This window comes from Mixophyes fleayi, chromosome 3, assembly GCF_038048845.1.
Source record: "Mixophyes fleayi isolate aMixFle1 chromosome 3, aMixFle1.hap1, whole genome shotgun sequence".
In the NCBI taxonomy this organism is placed as follows: Eukaryota; Metazoa; Chordata; class Amphibia; order Anura; family Limnodynastidae; genus Mixophyes; species Mixophyes fleayi.
This window is the reverse complement of record NC_134404.1, coordinates 339,157,121-339,175,873: the sequence shown is the minus strand read 5'-3', so window position 1 is coordinate 339,175,873 and position 18,753 is coordinate 339,157,121. Positions and strand designations below refer to the sequence as shown.

General features: G+C 43.4%; 1 protein-coding gene across 1 annotated transcript in view; it reads right to left on the bottom strand.

The window, feature by feature from the left end:
• ALK (ALK receptor tyrosine kinase) overlaps nt 1–18,753 on the bottom strand; it is a 588,292-nt gene that overhangs the window by 152,868 nt on the left and 416,671 nt on the right. Inside the window, exon 5 of the mRNA XM_075204381.1 lies at nt 6,343–6,470. Coding sequence (XP_075060482.1) covers nt 6,343–6,470 — 128 coding nt within the window. The remainder of the gene's footprint in view (nt 1–6,342; nt 6,471–18,753) is intronic.

The window sequence follows — 18,753 nt, the reverse complement described above, 5'->3', positions numbered from 1 at the left end:
CCTTGGGCTGGTTCACATGGCTACCTGCCCTTTTTTCCCCCTTTAAAATGTCCCTAATAGGCTGTTGTGCCAAATCTCCTGAAATACTATGCACTGCTGTGAGCATTCCGGGATCTAATTGGCTACAGGCTGTTCTGTCCCCACCCCCTCCTGCTTGCAACAGAGCATCACTCTGCATCATATTGTTTTTTGGAATTATATTTGGCTATAGTCCAAATTCTGATGCATGTTTGTTGCTGTGGGTAGCGCTGACTTTATAACACTGTCCAGTATATTTAGCTGGTCATACAAATACACACATAGACACAGACGTGCCTGTACATCAATGGGCGGAAAGTCCTTGACAAGGCCAACGCCGGCTCTCCTGTGATGTGGTCAAGAGCAGCCAGACCGCTGGCATGTTCTATTTTTTGACCTAGGCTTGTAGGATCTAAGATAAGAGGCTGTAAAAATAATCTGGCCAAACATTTACTTTGTCAGAGTTAGTAAACAGAAGATGAAGAAACACATATAAAATGATTTATCGGAGCCAGGCGCTATGTATTTATATCTGCTCCCAAAGAGTATGATTAATTGGATTTGCTACATCCAGAATAACAAGAATTCCTTTGTGAGACGGGATTAGGAAAAGTGAAATATGGTTTGGATACAGCACAGGAGCCCTCAAGGTCATCTCGGAGGTCCATACAAGGATTGTTCCATCAGAAGTTTCAATACAGGTAGAATTAATAATAAGAAGTTATTAAAATATCAATTTAAAGTATTAGTGTAAATGGAGTTACAAAGTTTCCTATATTTCCCAAAACTTGGTGGGAGATATCCATAGTCTGTTCCTATTCTTGTATGATCAGACTGTACTGACCAATAGCACACTGTCAGCCATACTAAGCCCTAATATAAACTTTACTTGGAATCCCTGCAAGACACATCTGTAGAAATGAAAGATGCCTTAGCAAAGTTACACCAGCATCCTCTTTGCCACCAGATGCAGGAGGGTTATCTTGGCACCTGCACGACGCTCTCGAGGACGACTCTTGTGGTGTCGCCTGTTTTATTGTGACACCCAGAAGGGACATTGTAATTTTACATGGCCCAGCATTTTTCTTTGTTTTCTTAAAGTGTCAGTTCCACTTAAATTAAAATAAAATGACAGTTTAAAAAGTTGAGTGATAGTCATCTGGCCCGGATCTACTTGCCAAGAGTGGTAAAAGGTAACTTTCCGCAGAGCCGGGCCCATCTCTGCAGATATGCGCTGGCTAGCTTGGTTTGCACAGTGGATGAGATAGCCCAGTTTTGGACTTTTCAGTTTCACTTGTTAAAATAATATAAGCATTCAGTTGGTGGGGTGACTCCCCAAGGATTCAGAGAGTTTCATAAAGATTTGCGGTTTTATAGATATTCTCCTAATGGACTTGCACACTTGACTATTGCCTCTAACCATGTAAAGTCTATATTGTGCTTTTAACGCAGTTCTGTGTACTAATACAAAAAGGTTGATTTTATCGGTGTCATATACATTTATTAGGTATAAAAATATTTTTATATTATATATGCATATGGTGTGGATGTAAGAGCTATGATGCATTAGTTAGTGGTTGTGTTGTGTATTTTAGGGAATTATGGCAGTGTGTACAGAACGTCACACCATTAGCTTTAGGGATAAAAATGGTAACTGTGTTCTGGTGCAAGGAGTTTCACTGCATATCAAATTGTTCCCTTAGGGGAGAAATTTCATTTTGAGATGAGTACAATAAGGGTCCCATAAATTTAATTCTGGCTAATTTGCCAGACTCCAGATCAGAGAGAGCTTTATTTAACCAACAAATGAGTTTCTGGAAAATATTATTCTTGTGCCGGCTGAGGAAAGCTACTTCAGCTCGCAGTTAATATAACTAACCTCAGTGAAAACTGATTTGGAGGTAAAACAATTATGTTAAACCTCGTTCTGTTTCTGTTAATTGGCTTCTACATTTCCAGCAATGGGCGTAAATCTCATATTGCACAAAATGCAAAAGCCACAATGTGCAAAAGATTCAAAAAATGCAATAAATACAAGACATGGGGGGGGGGGTGGGTGAGTAAACGTACATTAAAAATGTGAGGACAGTATTAAAGTTGGGAGGGGACATGTCGTAGCTCAACTCTACATCGTAGTGTAAAAATAAAGCTGCCCAGTCCTTGTGTGCTATATGCAAACGCAGCCAGTATTTCTCTGCATCCAAATAAATAAAATAAATACATTAGCCCCCCTTGCATTGCAACATTGATTGTCCAGGAGTAAATTTGCACCTATATTTGCTTTGCTCATAATTCTAAATGAATTCCAAAGCTTGTCAGACCGTCAGTGGACCCAACATGCGAAGTCATCAATACAATCTGTACATCTAATTTTCCAAAACAAGTAAACTGTAAATCCCATCAGCAGACATCTCGCCCCCGCAGCTATACTGATGTGTAATCATTTGTTTATGCAGACCTCACTAGAGCCCCATATTACTGTGAATTAGTCATCTCCCGAGTGGCAGCTACTAGAATCTATTATAATTGAAGGTTGTATTACAAAAGTTTAGGGGTCTCTACTGTCCTTGGATTTCCTTCTGTTACGGCCGTGTAAATTACTCAGATCCCCTGTCTGTTTACACAGCAGTTAGTAAGATATTTACTGTTCTTGTTTCATTCTCTGGCATTGGTGTTAGAAAAGTGATTATTTAATATGGGCAAACGAGGGCAGGGAGACCATAAGGCCACCTGTAGACACCCGTAGGGCGAGGAAATCCAGCAATGTACATTCAATACAAAGATCACAGCGATCCTGCAAAAGACGCTTGGATCTCACATTTTTGCGGGTGATGGAGTCTTTTGCAGAGTGCAGAGTCACTGATTTCTGGTCAAGAGCCCATATCATTCCATAGCTAATTAATAACTCATCTTTTACCAATATATTTCTAGTATATTGGTAAAATAAGCAATAGTTCCATTTACTGTATTTATTGGGGTGGAATGAAATATGATACTAGACGGTACTTTTGCCTCACCGTTCAAGTTTGACCTGAAACCACTCCCCAAAAATGTGCAATGCAGTGGCGCACACAGGGGGGGTTTCTGGGTCTCCATAAACCCCTCCCCTCCACTAAAGAAGTGCCCCTGTACTATCCAACAGCCGCGGCGCTGTCAAAGAAGCGTCCGCCATGGATGCTTCTTTGACAGCGCCACGGCTGCTGCATAGTACAGAGCTGCCAAAACGGAGCTGCTTTCGCTTTTTTTCTTTTTTTGGGGGGCGGGGGGGAAACCCCCCCTTAAAAATCCTGCGTGCGCCCCTGCAATGATTGTGCAAAGTATTTGAGTCCATGATACACTTACGTGGTGTGGCCCTAAACCTTCAAAGTGCCGCACATTGCCCTTACTCCCAGTAATAAGATAAAACAATTTATGTAATCAAAGAAAGAAACAGCTGTCTGTAATAACACAACAGCAGATGTTACAACAGACACATCTGACAATAATGCAGGATAGAGCTGGGGGCCGCAGGTGAGGGCTCGGAGGGGCCCCCTGTTGCCCATCACTGATCTAAGTAAAATGACCATGAAATCGCTCTCTGGGCTGTGAGACGATTTATACACAATGTAGCAAAGCAGCGAACGTTAAACTCTGCTGTACTGTTCTCATAAATTCTCTTTACAGTGACAGCCGGTCAGCAGGAATAATATCATATTGTACATGTATCTTTAAAACTATTTTAGGGAAATAAAACACCCCTAAGGATTGCCTGAAATGGAGTTTAAGTGATGCAGGTACATATCCTGGGCAAACTGCGGCACATACGTATTTAGTTTATTAATGTATCTCGTTCTTTTGTCATGATCTAATATTATCTGACTGCTGCTACTCCTCATATTGGATGGGGGTCATTGTTCACGGAAACCAAAAGTTTGGCGTAAAGCATTGTTTAACCTATTGTGGTTCTACCTTTCAGCTAATGGTCACCAGTGCTTGCTTGTACATATAGTTCCACAACAGCAATAAAAAAACAACAACATACGAACACATATTTAAGAATAAAGTTTCATTGAATGAAAAACCAAAACCGCTTGTTCGTCATTTTACTATAAAATAAAATCTTCTCTCTTCTTAGTAGAAATTTAATGTGAAATTATTTGATCTTTGTAATCCAATGGGAAATTCATGCATCTGTTTAATGGTATAAATGCCGACTCAACGGCTTACTAAGAGTGCCCGCCACTGGATAACTGTGACTTGAATGTATCTGGACCCTTTAACCGCAAGCGGCCGGCGAGTGACAACAATTGTGATTAGAGGAGTGGCCACTCCAGGTCACAGTCATCCAATGGATAGTTGCTATGACTTTTATCTATTTTTTCTCCCATTGGATAACAAAGACAGACGATTTATCCATTAGATATCATTGACAAGAGAATTTCCCATTGGATTACAATAGATCAACAACAAAGAAAGACGGTTTTATCTTATAAGTTGTGAAGATACCAAATTTATCTGGCCCAATGCTACCCACTTCACGCTGGCTGGCCACCCATGCCAGGGAAGTCTACCCAGTACCTTCTAGGATTCGTATAGTCACTCAGGCAAATACAGTTAGAAAGTAAAGCAATACATTTACTGTAATAAAAACAATCACTAGATTATTATGTACACACAGTAAATAAATGCCAGGCAGGTTTACCACATCATCTGTCCCTTACCCCACTAGCTTAAGGAGTTACAGTATACTGGCTGTTCAGACTTGACGACCCATGGATCTCTCTCAGCTGCATATATATAGACTCTAGTAGAGAACGCCAACTCAAAACCAGATCTTGCACCTTCCATGAATCAAAAAAACAGAATGGGGGGGAGTGGAGATGAGCTGTGCTTCCACAAATGCCCCCTGCTGGGATGCAGACAAAATGGCTGGACTAGTCCTATGGAGAACAATGGATTTTAATTGGCTTCCCCCACCTCCAAGATAGGGTAGCAGTCAGCTCCTCCTAAAATTAATGTAGGAACAGTGCTTAAAATATTGTACAAAACACATTATACACAAGGGACAAAAACAAATGCAGAAGACTAATATTTTCTAAAGATAGCCTCTTTTTTATATATTATATATTTCGCTAGTATCCTTGCTCTAGTGCATTTAATGTACTAGCATTTCAGATATCCTGTCACTGACTAATCTCCAAACTAACCGTTACTCATCTTGTCATCTACCTGTCAGACTCTCTCAGTTAACGACGGTAAAGTCTAGGTAATAAATTCACTTTGCCACATGGAGACTTGTGACACCGTAAGTACATTACATTTCACATAACTTCTTCCACTGAACAGGACAAAATATTGTTAACCTATTGCAACATACTTTTATTTATTCATTTAAACAACAACAAAGACAGACCATCATCACTGTTCCACGTCGGAAACGATTCATCCAAAGGTCCCGATTTAGAATTGGGCAAAAATAAAAAAAGAGTCTTGTGTAAATGCAAATATCATCTGGAGTCTACTGTTTCTGCTGTTGTATTTTCCTGTTAAGATATGTACAATGCTGCCATAAGCTGTGTGCACGCACCATGCCAACAGTTGTACGGACGTTGTATTTTTAAGTGGAGTAAGTAGACTTAAGTCCAATTATAAATCAGGTCCATTGTCCCAACTATTACAAATCCTCGCTAAATGTTCGTTAGTATGTTAAATGGTTTTCCAAGCAATGGCAATTTTAATAAAGCATCTCTCGGCTCAATGAGTCATACCAAGTGTATAATATTTTCCAAATAAATAATTGTTTAGTCCTATGTCTCTTATAGCGGACCTGTTGCCTACAGCCAGGGGGAGTGTATTTTTACGGGCAGATGGAGGCTGTGATATCACCGGATCCCTGTGAAACGGTTTGGTGCTCACAAAATGGATAATGGGTTGGTCTAGCTATATAAGGAATATAATTAAATGAAAACGGTGTATGTAGAAGACAGAGGCTGTTTAAAGACCACAGAGCGGTGCAAATTTTGACGCGTTTTGTATATTGTAAGTACTCCATAAACTACAATTATTTCAACTTTAGTTCAAACAGTTTTTGTTCATTGAGTAATTGCCTGAGCCTTTTTTTCTTGTTAAACCCTTTAAAAATGACTTAACTGCCCAGCTTAGCCAGCACAAGCAATTTAGTTTTTTATGAAATAATGTATTTCAATTTTTAATGTACTTAAGTGTGTTAGTCTGGCATTAAAATTTAATAATGCTAAAACATCTTACATAATATCGTTGAGAGCAAAATCACAGAAACTGCACAGTGCAATAGGATGTATATAAATGGTAGAGATAGCCAATTACCTCGAGTGCAGTTCTTCATGGCGAATGAATCCACAGCGGCCATGGTCGTCCCCCCGTCGCCGAGATAGTCCAGAGATATCCGGAAAGGCTTGAGCTTGTGTCCCACAGGCCCGCCGATGGTCACCCATCTGATTTCAGCAGACATCAGGAAACAAGAGCAGAAGAAAACGACAGTGAGAATCCATGCAGATTTCTTCCACCCAGAATATCTCCCACACCCACGTGCACATGACCACTGAGCTACCATCTTGTCAATTCAAAAGCATGACGCGTTTTGGCAAGCGTCCATCCGACTTGTGAGAAAGGACCTTAAGAAGTAGCCTGTGTACGGTGCAGAAGCGTTTTGTACGGCAATGCCCTACGAGTGGGTGAGCCGCCCTGGCAAACCGAGCATTTAAGTCTCATAACTTCATCTAGAACATTTGTGACAGACAGAATCTCATCACATCCTTAATTCCTGAACACAGTCGCCTATTCTTCCCTTACACACATGTCACAATGCTATTAGGAGGCACAGAATCCAGCCCGCCCGAGGGACAGAGGCAAAGCTTTAATTTACGTCCTCCTCTTAAATAGAGGATGTGTTCAGCTGTTAAATCACAAGCCTGTGCTCAGCTTCCATCCCTCGACATTATGTGCACAGACAAGTTTAATTGGGTTAAAGGAAAAAAACTAAAACAGAGTCATATTATGCTCTACGCACAAACTATAAGATACATCACAACGTTTAAACACATACTGTAAAATATCTAATAAAGCGTATAAACTGCTACATAAACAGGAATCCGTGAAATGCAATACTGCATTAGCCATTCTTTGAGGGCTGTGACAAACATGAATACAATCTCTGTTTTATCTTTTACCTGTTGATAAAGTGGACCCCACACAACACCCCCCCACATTATATTTAAAGCATAAAATAAAGATGGATTATATCAGGAATAAATATAAGAAATGCAAGTGTATTTGCTGTACACCATTCCAGCGCTCAATCTGTGTCTCTCCCTTTAGATCTTTAGATTTGGTTTCTAATGTATTGCTAGGCTGCATCCTCACGAATGTTGGTTCATTTCAAGAAGCGACTGTTTACACAGGGGGTCATTTAGAGTTGGATGCATTGACGGCCAAAACGTACACGTTAGATGGGTGCTGTGTTTATTTTGAGTTGCACATAGATTAACAGATGTGCAACTAAAGACAATGTGGTCAGTGTGTACACATGAAGATCTAACGAAGCCGCCCTGGATTGGTTACTCGCGCGCAGTCCTCCGACCTCATATTCATTTTGAGCAAGGAGCCAAATAACTCCGTCTAACAGTATTTTTTTCATTTAACCCTTACTTTACCCTGGATAAGAAGAAAGAAGACGGAAAAAAGAAGAAGATAATCCCCTTGAATGTAGAAATCTAATAAACTAGAGAGTGAGGGAGTGTTATAAATTTATGTTAAAGAACTTGATGTATGATGGGGAAGCCAGGGGTATGCTGGCATTTGTAGTTCTACAGAATACCCAAGCAATTGATGGCTGCCAGGGCTTGCTGGGACCACTAGTGCCACATCTACAAATACTTTTTTCTGACATTTGTCAATGATTACCCCAACACACACCGGTGCTCTCAGCATGGGGCTTTATTTTTCTTTTGGGGGGGGGGGGCATTTTTTGTGGGCCCAATGCCCCTCGGGTAATCAGTTCCCTGCTGTTCCACTATATCTGAAGACACAGCTGGGGGTTTCCCTGTTTTTGTGTGACCAGCCCGGCGTGTTACAGCCTGGTGCTGGCTGTGGCTTTTCCAGGGAGAACCCTGGTGGTTCAGACCTCACATTACCGGTGACCAGGCTGGGCTAGGAGCACTAATGCTTGGTTCACTTTGGGGATGGGCGGAAGCGTTTCTTTGTCATTCATTCATTTTAGTCTTTTTCTTTAGACTGCAAAAAAAAATAAATTAGCCCCTCTGTACTTAGGAATTGGATACATTTTAATATAATGTAAATCTTATGGTGGTGAGGCTAGGACCACCTAGCACTATGGTCTTACCTGCAGCTTCCATACAAGGTATATACATTTGTGGGATCCATTCTCATCTGCCTTCCCTAAATTTACATTGGTGGCGGAAAAACTTTGTGCTGAGTAGAGATTAATTTATACCCTCTGAATTGGGCAGCATCTCACTGCAGCGCTCAGCCTTATACTTCGATGCACGCACTCAGCAAGAGCCCGAGCGTGCGCTAATGGGTTCAAGGACCGCTCCTTTCGGTCTACAGTCACCTACAGGGTTTTTGTTCACCTCTTAGAGTTCATAGGCAAACCAAGGGGGTGGGGGTTTCCTAGTGCCTGGAAAGCCCCCTCCAAGACTGGGGCACTGTATAATTGAGGTGGCTGGACCTTGCTCCCACTTCACACAGCTCTGGCACTAACAGCAGTGCACGCAGCATTGCCCATGTATATTATAGGGATAGGAAGAGTTGGAGAGCAGCCAAGCACTGTCTAAAATTATAGCCACACCCCCATGCATGCTGGTCACGCCCACTGGCGGCGTGGTGTGGAAACCCTCCTGTACAAATGCTGCGTTTGCCCCTGCAGTTGTGCGAGAAATATGGTGTAAGGGATATGTGTCACCCCTTGTTTCCTTTCATAGATACTTTCAGCATCCAGGAATCTTTGTTGCGACAGTGAAAGACTGATTTATTATTTGTTCTGGAAATCAATAGATATGAACGATAAAAGGGCCTGGCTCACAGGAGTGGTGGGCGATGAACGAGATCTCACCACAATTTCGCAGTCCAGGTTTTGACAACTTAGAAATCAGTAAACACGATCTGTTAATTTTAAGGGTGGGGTCCTAGACAGACAATGCTCTAAATCCGCGTGGAGAAGCGGGCGACACCAGCCTACAACAGCTCATGGAAAACTTGTGACCAATTTTGCATTATAAAAAAAATCTGTTTTGCAGTGTGTTGGATGGCAGGCCCTCACCCCCATTAGAGAGGGATGTATTAATGTTTCGTTAGAGTTGAACAGGAGTTAAATTATTTTATTTTCTCGTACTAGAAGCTTACTACCTGTTACAGAATTTCTTCTTTGTTATCCTTTCTTTTTTTTTTGCTGGCATTTACTGCCAATAGATGGAGTCACCGTAAATAAACGTTATCATAAAGGGCTTTGTTTGCAACATTGCAAAGTATGGAGAGCGCCCAAATCACTTCACCCTCTGGGACGACACTCAAGACTCTCTCTCACAATGACACTTTTATGGGAAAGTAACCCCGGTTAAAATAGAACAGGTTAAAATGCTGCAAAATGCTAAATAACCATACATTATAAAAGGATGTGTTTGACATGAATGATACTTTAAGTAATAAGAGTAAATAAAAAAGCACATTAATCACATCACTTCCTATAGGTTTATTGCATTATTGATGGCGCTATAATAATATATTTTCTAGGTTCTCTTGGAGCAAAGCTTAATGCAACAATACCCCTCGTGGAACCTTTAAATATACATCATTTATTGTCAGAAGCTTTTATATGTGAGCACCAAATGCATTAGCTTCTGGGGTTCTGTTCTAAATTAACTAAATGATGTATACATTTCATTTTAAATGGGAAAACTGGATTATTTTTTTTATTATACAGTGCTCCCTTTTTAATCCACCATCAGTGGCGGAAATAACAAGCAATTCCCACTTTGGGGCAGCCCCCCTCGATGCTCCCGTTCTTCTGAGTGGAGGTCCCTATGGGGGCCTGGTAGGCTATAGTGGCATCGTTAGGCCCTCAGCCCAATTTTGTAATGGGGCCCAGCAGTACACTCCTCCTCCCTTACCTGCCATTTTGAAATGAGGGTCAAACGTATTATTTTTACTATATTTAATTTAATTTAATTTAATTTGTGCTAAGATGTTCTATAGTGCTGAACAATGAGGGTATGAAAACGAACAATCCTGTACATAAAATGTACAAAACAATGTACCGTAACTCCCAAAAATTCTGTCCCTTCCCAAGAATTCCCTTTTGTATAACATCAGTGTATTTTTTATGCATTTTATATATATATTTTTTTTTTTTTTAAAAAAAACAGCTTATTAACAGCATCAAGTAATTACAAACAGGACCCAAGTGGGCATCCTCCGTATTTTATATTTTTAAATATTTTTAACCAATAGACACTTTGCACAGTCACCAATATCCTCAGATGTCTCCGCCATCCCCAATAAAAATGGAATCTAATTGTAACTGAGAATCCATTTACTATTAAATGGATCATGGATCTACTGGTGTTGCCTGGCAAGGGATAGGTAAAATAGGCTCTCTCTTGTTTCTTCCTCTGCTTCCCTCTTTGGAGTACAGCTAGGAATGACATATTGATTCCTGGCTATGAATCTAGACTCTCAGTTGGACACTGACTGCTGAAGGCCAGCATGGAGAGCCTACAGAGAGAGGGGGAGCCATGCGGTTTCATCCAGTGTAATCACAGGTGGTGTCAACCAGTTAAAACTTCTGTTGCTTTCAAGTAGTGAATCCCTAGAGGTTTGAAACAGAGCAGATTCTTCTTAAATTCAGTACATATTGAGTTAATGACAAAGGTTGTTGCTCTATCATAGAATGAAGCTATAGCTTCACCATGGCCACAGAGCACAGGGAGCTGTCCGCTGGTTCTTAATGACAGCTCCCGATTCAGCAACGAACGCCCCCCCCCCATCAGAAGATACAAACCTCTGATCCTCCTGCATATTCCGCCTTGATGAACTAATCCTTGCACTTCTACAATAAATAAGCGCATTGCTGCTAAGATTGGCGCCTTGTATAATAAAACGTCACTTGGGCTGAGGTCCAACATTCCTGCAGCCTAACCTTTAATGCTGTACATCATCTTCCGTTATATATGGTTTATTTAGGCAGGATGACCATAAAAATCAGTTCACAGGTAAAATTGCAGGGATGCTGATTGAAGCGTCTGTAACTCATATGTATTTAGATTTAAACAGTTGTTCTGAAAATACATCACTCCAGATTCTCTTGTCACATAGTTACATCTATGCTCAATAAACAAGTGACTGTGTACATAACAATTACTTGGTTTCATATATTGTATATATAATCTAACATAACAACTATGTGAGTAATACCCAACCAAACATTGGCACAACGCCCTCTACCCACCACTATTGGTGTTTTGAAAAGTAAACCCTAGATAACAAGCTTGAGTGACATGAAATATGGGGGGAGATCCTGAGCCCACCGACCACTAACTGATGTCAACACCAACCTCCACTATCCCAGCAGCTCTAACGATGAAAATATTATACAGCTCTCAATAACCAGTTTAACCAGTACATTATCTAACCCAAAATGTTGTTACGGACTTACTTTATCCCCGCCGCTCCGTCCAGCCGCACTTCCGCATTCAGGACCATGTGACCGCACCCGGAGGCGGTCACATGACCACAACCTAGAGGCGGGGATTTTGAATCCCCTTCTGTATAAAAACCTCACTCTGACACTCGCTGAGTGTCAGAGCAACACTTACCTGTTCCTGGCTCCTGCTCTTCGTGGATTGCAGTGTCTTCCTGTTTCCAGTGTCTCCTGTGTGCTGATCTCTGCCTGTTTGACTTCCCTGGCTCTCTAATCCCTGTGTACCGACCCGGCTTGCTGACCATTCTCCTATTCTTGTGACCCGTGTACCGAACCTGGCTTGTTGACTCCGAGTTGCCTTCTGATTCTGCCTGACTCCAGTCCTGTGTACCGAACCGGCTTGTTGACTCCGCTACCACCGCTTCACTCCGCTGTACTACATCTTGAGGCGAACCTGGGGACCGCGACCTGCGACTCCTGGCAGCGAAGCCCACCCCGCCTTGCGGCGGTTCTTGGTGAACACCGGGGAGATCGTTAGACTCCGCACCTCAGGTAAGCCAGCGCTAATCAAGATTAGTAATATAGTATCCAGAATCTGTTACAGTTTGCTCTGAACATGGATACCACAGCTAAAGATCTGTTGGAGCATTTAGTAGGAAGGATGGATAAACAAGAAGCTAACCAAGAGCAACTTTTAAAATTCCTCAATAGTCTATCCACTCGCTTGGATGTTGTCCAGAACACCCTAGTGGCTGGTGGATCACCTGGGCCGGCAGTGGCCCCTGTACCTCAGGCCGCAGCAGCAGCTTCTTCCTCGCAGCTACGGTTACCTAACCCACCTAAGTTCGATGGAGACCCTAAAAATTGCAGAGGATTTTTAAATCAATGCTCCATACAATTCGAGCTTCTACCTGGGAACTTCCCCTCCGGAAAAACAAAAGTGGCCTATGTGATTTCGTTATTGTCCGGTCAAGCTTTAGCATGGGCTTCCCCCTTATGGGAGAGGGACGACCCCATTCTACATAACTTCAACCTCTTCTTGTCCACCTTCAAGAAAATATTTGATGAGCCAGGAAGGGTGTCCAATGCCGCTTCCGGCTTACTACGTCTCCGCCAGGGAAACCAGTCTGTGGGGCAGTATGCGGTCCACTTCAGAACCATGGCCTCTGAACTTCGCTGGAACGATGAGGCTCTAGTAGCTACATTCTGGCAGGGCCTATCAGACCGAATCAAAGACGAGTTGGTATCCCAGGAACTCCCTACGTCTTTGGACGACATTATCTCCCTCTGTGTCAAAGTTGATTTGCGTTTCAAGGAACGTAATTCCGAGAAGGAACAGTCGCGGCGTAGCATGATTCGCTTGGCCCCCAACTTCCAAACCCCTGTTCTTCCCCCTGAAGAGCCCATGCAACTTGGGAGGACCCGCCTATCAGCCGAAGAGAGGGAGAGGAGATTTCGGAACAAGTTGTGTTTATATTGTGGAGAGAGTGGCCATCTTCTGAGTTCTTGTCCCAAACGCTCGGGAAACGACAGGGCCTAACGAGTTCTGGAGCTGTGTCGTTGGGCCTCTTTTCTCAGTGTCAGTCAGTTCCCAATAGTAATGATTGCCTGTCTATTCCCATTTCCCTTCAGTTAGGACAAAAGACCTTCCCGCAGTCGGCTCTTCTAGATTCCGGAGCCGCAGGAAATTTCATTTCTGCCACAGTAGTTAAACAATTCGCTATTCCCACACAAGCCTTGGAACAACCCATCTCTCTGATGGCCATTGATGGGGGAAGAATCCCTGAGGGGTCCATCTTGGTACGCACTATTCCTCTTCTACTTCAGATAGGAGCACTTCATCGGGAGAAGATTTCTTTTCTAGTAATACAGAGATCTACCAACCCAGTCATCCTAGGACTTCCCTGGTTTCGTGCCCACTCTCCCACCTTGGACTGGAAATCTGGTCACATATTGTCCTGGGGACAGTCCTGCTTCTCTCGCTGCCTACAGAGAGTGGTTCCCCCGAATAGTCCCAGGCGTACCCAAGAATTTCCTGTGACTCTCCTGCCTGAGCCATACCAAACCTTCTCTGATGTTTTCTGTCAACAAGAGGCCACTAGACTTCCTCCTCACAGAATCTGGGACTGTGGCATTGATCTGATACCTGGTAAACCCATTCCCAGGGGCCGTGTTTACCCCCTTTCCCTCCCGGAATCTAAGGCTATGGAGGAGTACATCCAAGAAAATCTAAACAGGGGCTTCATCCGCAAGTCTGCCTCCCCAGCTGGGGCTGGCTTCTTCTTCGTAAAAAAGAAAGATGGGGGCCTCCGCCCTTGCATTGATTACAGAGGCCTGAATGCCATTACCGTTAAAAATCGGTATCCACTGCCACTGATTTCTGAACTATTTGACCGGATCAAGGGTGCCACCATCTTTTCTAAACTTGACCTCAGAGGAGCGTATAACCTTATACGCATTAAGGAGGGGGATGAATGGAAGACGGCGTTTAACACCCGAGACGGCCACTTTGAATATCTGGTCATGCCTTTCGGGCTATGCAATGCCCCAGCCATATTTCAGAGCTTTATGAATGAGCTGTTTCAAGACCTCTTGTACCAATCTGTAGTCATCTACTTGGACGACATTCTCATCTTTTCTCAAGATCTAGCATCTCATCGTACTCATGTATTGGAGGTCCTCTCTCGTATCCGAAAAAATCAGTTATTTTGCAAATTGGAGAAATGCACCTTCGAGCAGAGACAAATTCCCTTCCTGGGATATATTATTTCGGGCACCGGTCTACAGATGGATCCCACAAAATTGAAAGCCATACTTGACTGGCCCCAACCTTCAGGCCTTAAAGCCACTCAACGCTTCCTAGGATTCTCCAACTATTATCGCCAATTTATCAAGGGGTACTCCTCTCTCGTGGCTCCCATCACAGCATTGACCCGCAAATCTGCTGATGCTGGTATTTGGTCCTCTGAGGCTATCCAAGCCTTTATATTATTAAAGTCTCTCTTTTCATCCGCACCCATTCTTCAACAGCCAGATTGTTCTCGTCCCTTTGTCCTGGAGGTAGATGCCTCTTCTGTTGGCACAGGAGCCGTACTATCACAGCGAGGTCCTTCTGGAAAACTTCATCCCTGCGGATTCTTTTCCCGTCGCTTTTTACCTGCTGAGAGGAATTATGGGATTGGCGACAAAGAGCTCCTGGCCATCAAATTGGCTCTCTCCGAATGGAGACATTTACTAGAAGGAGCGCAATTCCCTATCACCATATATACCGACCATAAGAATTTGCTTTACTTACGCACTGCCCGATGTCTAAATCCTCGACAAGCAAGGTGGTCCTTATTCTTCTCACGCTTTGATTTCAACGTCACTTTTCATTCAGGATCTAAGAACACGAAGGCAGACGCCTTATCTCGCTCTTTTGATCCAGCTGACATGGAATCCTCGGAAGATAAGAAATTCATTGTAAATCCATGTCAAGTATTGGCAGCTACACACCTGAAAAAGGGCTGTCCTCCAGGCAAAACATTCATCTTGCCACATCTACGCACCCGGCTCCTTCACTGGGCTCATCACTCACTCTTCTCTGGGCATGCCGGCATTCGCAAGACCTGGGACTTATTGTCCCGAAGCTACTGGTGGCCTTCCTTGCTGGAGGATGTGAAGAGATTTGTTGCTGCTTGTTCCAAATGTGCTCAACACAAGACCTCTAGGAAGAAGCCTTATGGATGCTTGCTCCCATTACCCATTCCTGATTACCCTTGGTCACAGATCTCCATGGATTTTATCACGGACCTTCCCCCTTCCAAATCCTGTACTGTAGTGCTTGTGGTCACGGATCGCTTCTCTAAAACAGCTCACTTTATTGCTCTCAAAGGCCTTCCTTCTTCCTCCTCCTTAGCCGATATTTTTATTAAAGAAATATTTCGCCTCCATGGCTGTCCTCAACATATTGTCTCCGATAGGGGATCACAATTCATATCAAAATTTTGGCGGTCTTTTTGCAATAAATCCGGGATTAAGCTTGACTTCTCTTCCGCATATCATCCCCAGTCCAATGGGGCTACTGAGAGAACCAACCAAGAATTAGAGAAGTTTCTAAGAATATTTATCTCTAGTAACCAAGACAACTGGGTGGACCTTCTCCCTTGGGCCGAGTTCGCCCATAACAACCATTTTCATGAGGCCATCTCTAACTCCCCCTTTTTTGTTCTGTATGGCTGCCATCCTAGACTACCCACCTTCTCCCAAGTCTCATCTTCTGAAGTTCCAGCAGTGGACTCGCTGGTTCGTAACTTCTCTGATATTTGGGAACAAACCAAGACAAACTTAAAACAAGCAACTACTCGTTCCAAAAAATTCTACGATAAAAGGAGAAGAATGACTCCAAGTTTTGCAGTTGGTGACAGGGTATGGCTATCCACCCAGAACATTCGTTTAAAGGTTCCCAGTAAAAAATTTGCTCCCAAGTTTATTGGCCCATTTGCTATATCTGAGATTATTAATCCCGTAGCCTTTAGATTGAGTCTGCCTCCCTCCTTACGCATACCCAATGTCTTCCATGTCTCCTTGTTAAAACCGATGGTAACCAACAGATTCTCCACCTCATCCAGAACTCCTCCTCCTGCTGTGGATCGGGATCAAGTTGAATACGAGATTAAAACTATCCTAGATTCTCGTAAAGTTCAAGGTGCCATACAGTTCTTGGTGGATTGGAAGGGTTACGGCCCTGAGGAGCGCTCATGGGTAAGAGCCATTGACCTACATGCTCCCCGTCTACTTAAATCCTTCCATAAAAAATTTCCTTTGAAACCCTATTAGGTGTTCGGAGTCCACCTTTATGGCAGGGGGTACTGTTACGGACTTACCTTATCCCCGCAGCTCCGTCCAGCCGCACTTCCGCATTCAGGACCATGTGACCGCACCCGGAGGCGGTCACATGACCACAACCTAGAGGCGGGGATTTTGAATCCCCTTCTGTATAAAAACCTCACTCTGACACTCGCTGAGTGTCAGAGCAACACTTACCTGTTCCTGGCTCCTGCTCTTCGTGGATTGCAGTGTCTTCCTGTTTCCAGTGTCTCCTGTGTGCTGATCTCTGCCTGTTTGACTTCCCTGGCTCTCTAATCCCTGTGTACTGACCCGGCTTGCTGACCATTCTCCTATTCTTGTGACCCGTGTACCGAACCTGGCTTGTTGACTCCGAGTTGCCTTCTGATTCTGCCTGACTCCAGTCCTGTGTACCGAACCGGCTTGTTGACTCCGCTACCACCACTTCACTCCGCTGTACTACATCTTGAGGCGAACCTGGGGACCGCGACCTGCGACTCCTGGCAGCGAAGCCCACCCCGCCTTGCGGCGGTTCTTGGTGAACACCGGGGAGATCGTTAGACTCCGCACCTCAGGTAAGCCAGCGCTAATCAAGATTAGTAATATAGTATCCAGAATCTGTTACAAATGTCCAGTATGTTATAAAGTAGTGATGGGCAACTTGACCTAGCTGGAGGGCCACTTGTGCAGTTGTCTATCATTCAAAAGGGCCACACAGAGACCTCCTACACTTCCGCTTGTGCCGCGTGACCCACCTGCACTGTGCAGAGGAGGACTCGGACACGGAAGTCAGCTGCCCCCATTCTGACACATTCTCTGCTTATATACCCCGCTGGGGGCCGCAGGTGGAGGCTCGGGGGGGCGCTTGTTACCCTCCAATGCTATAAAGGCATAATATCCATGTGACACAGTCACAATTAGTAGCATGCTACATAGTATGCAGGGGCCAAAATGTTAGACAGCCACAATGTCTAGAACATTCCCGTAATTTGTCAAAATGATACATTGAAAGAAAGAGACTCCTATCTGTAATTACATACCAGCATCATTTTACACAAGTGTTACAATCTATAACAAACACTTCTGACAATAAAGCAGGGAGGAGCTGGGGGCCGATGGCAAAGGTTCGGAGGGCCGCCGGGGGCCCCTCACTGATCTATGTGTACTGTGTTTGGTGGATAGTGACCAAGATACTGATACTTATGTGATACATAAATATCCATTTTCTACTACAATGGATGTGTCATGTCTTCCAGAGAACATACGAAGATTTCATATTCCTCCCCCCTCCTTTTTCTTCCATCCCGTCTTCTCTTTCTATCCCCCCTCCAATCCCATCTCCTCCTCCTGTTTATCTTTTCGCCCAAAAATAAAACTGTTATAATGTATATATTGTATATTTTGCTCTAACACATGAATATATATCATTGTTCAACAATTACTATATGTATTTCAATTGAAACATTATACTATTTATACTTTGTGCATTATACTGCTTATGTGTATAGGGGAATTGTTGTTTTGCACTACAGAAATAAAGAATATATATTACAACGATGGAATAGGTCCATTATCCAGAATTCCTAGTGCGACCACTTTCTCCTGCTGTGCAGGACAATGTAATGAAGGTCGTTAGAAACCGGGAATCACATGAGAGTGAATTCATGGGATATGTTCTTATGTCTTTTGTTTGTAAGAGATACACATCGATCCTCACGGGGAAGCTTCTGATCTCAGCATTGTTCGTCCATAGGAGGATCACACTTGTGTCCTTGTGTGGTGTTTGCCTGGGCCGTGTCATCTGACCTACACATCATTAATATTCCTGACAATGTTCTCAACAATAAAGCCTCAGTTCATTAAACTCATCACACAACGTTTCTCACCAATGCTCCCTTTAAAATAAACTTCTGCACTTCATTAGGAAACCTCCCTCGGTAAAAATGGACAACCAGAGGGGGACGTGGGCGAATCTCTCAGCCATGAAGACTGGTCCCGAATACATGAAGAAGTAGCTAAAAGCTCCATTTGTACACAGCTAAAAGAGAACACGTATAAACGTTATTTCTGCTGGTACTTAGTTCCGTCTAGACGTTTATCCCAATGCTTGAACTGCCTGCTGGCACAGCTATGGCGCAGAGGGCACTCTGTCCCATATATGATGGCATTGTCCTGGCACAGCATGGTGGCTCAGTGGTTAGCACTTCTGCCTCACACCTGGGGTCATGAGTTCA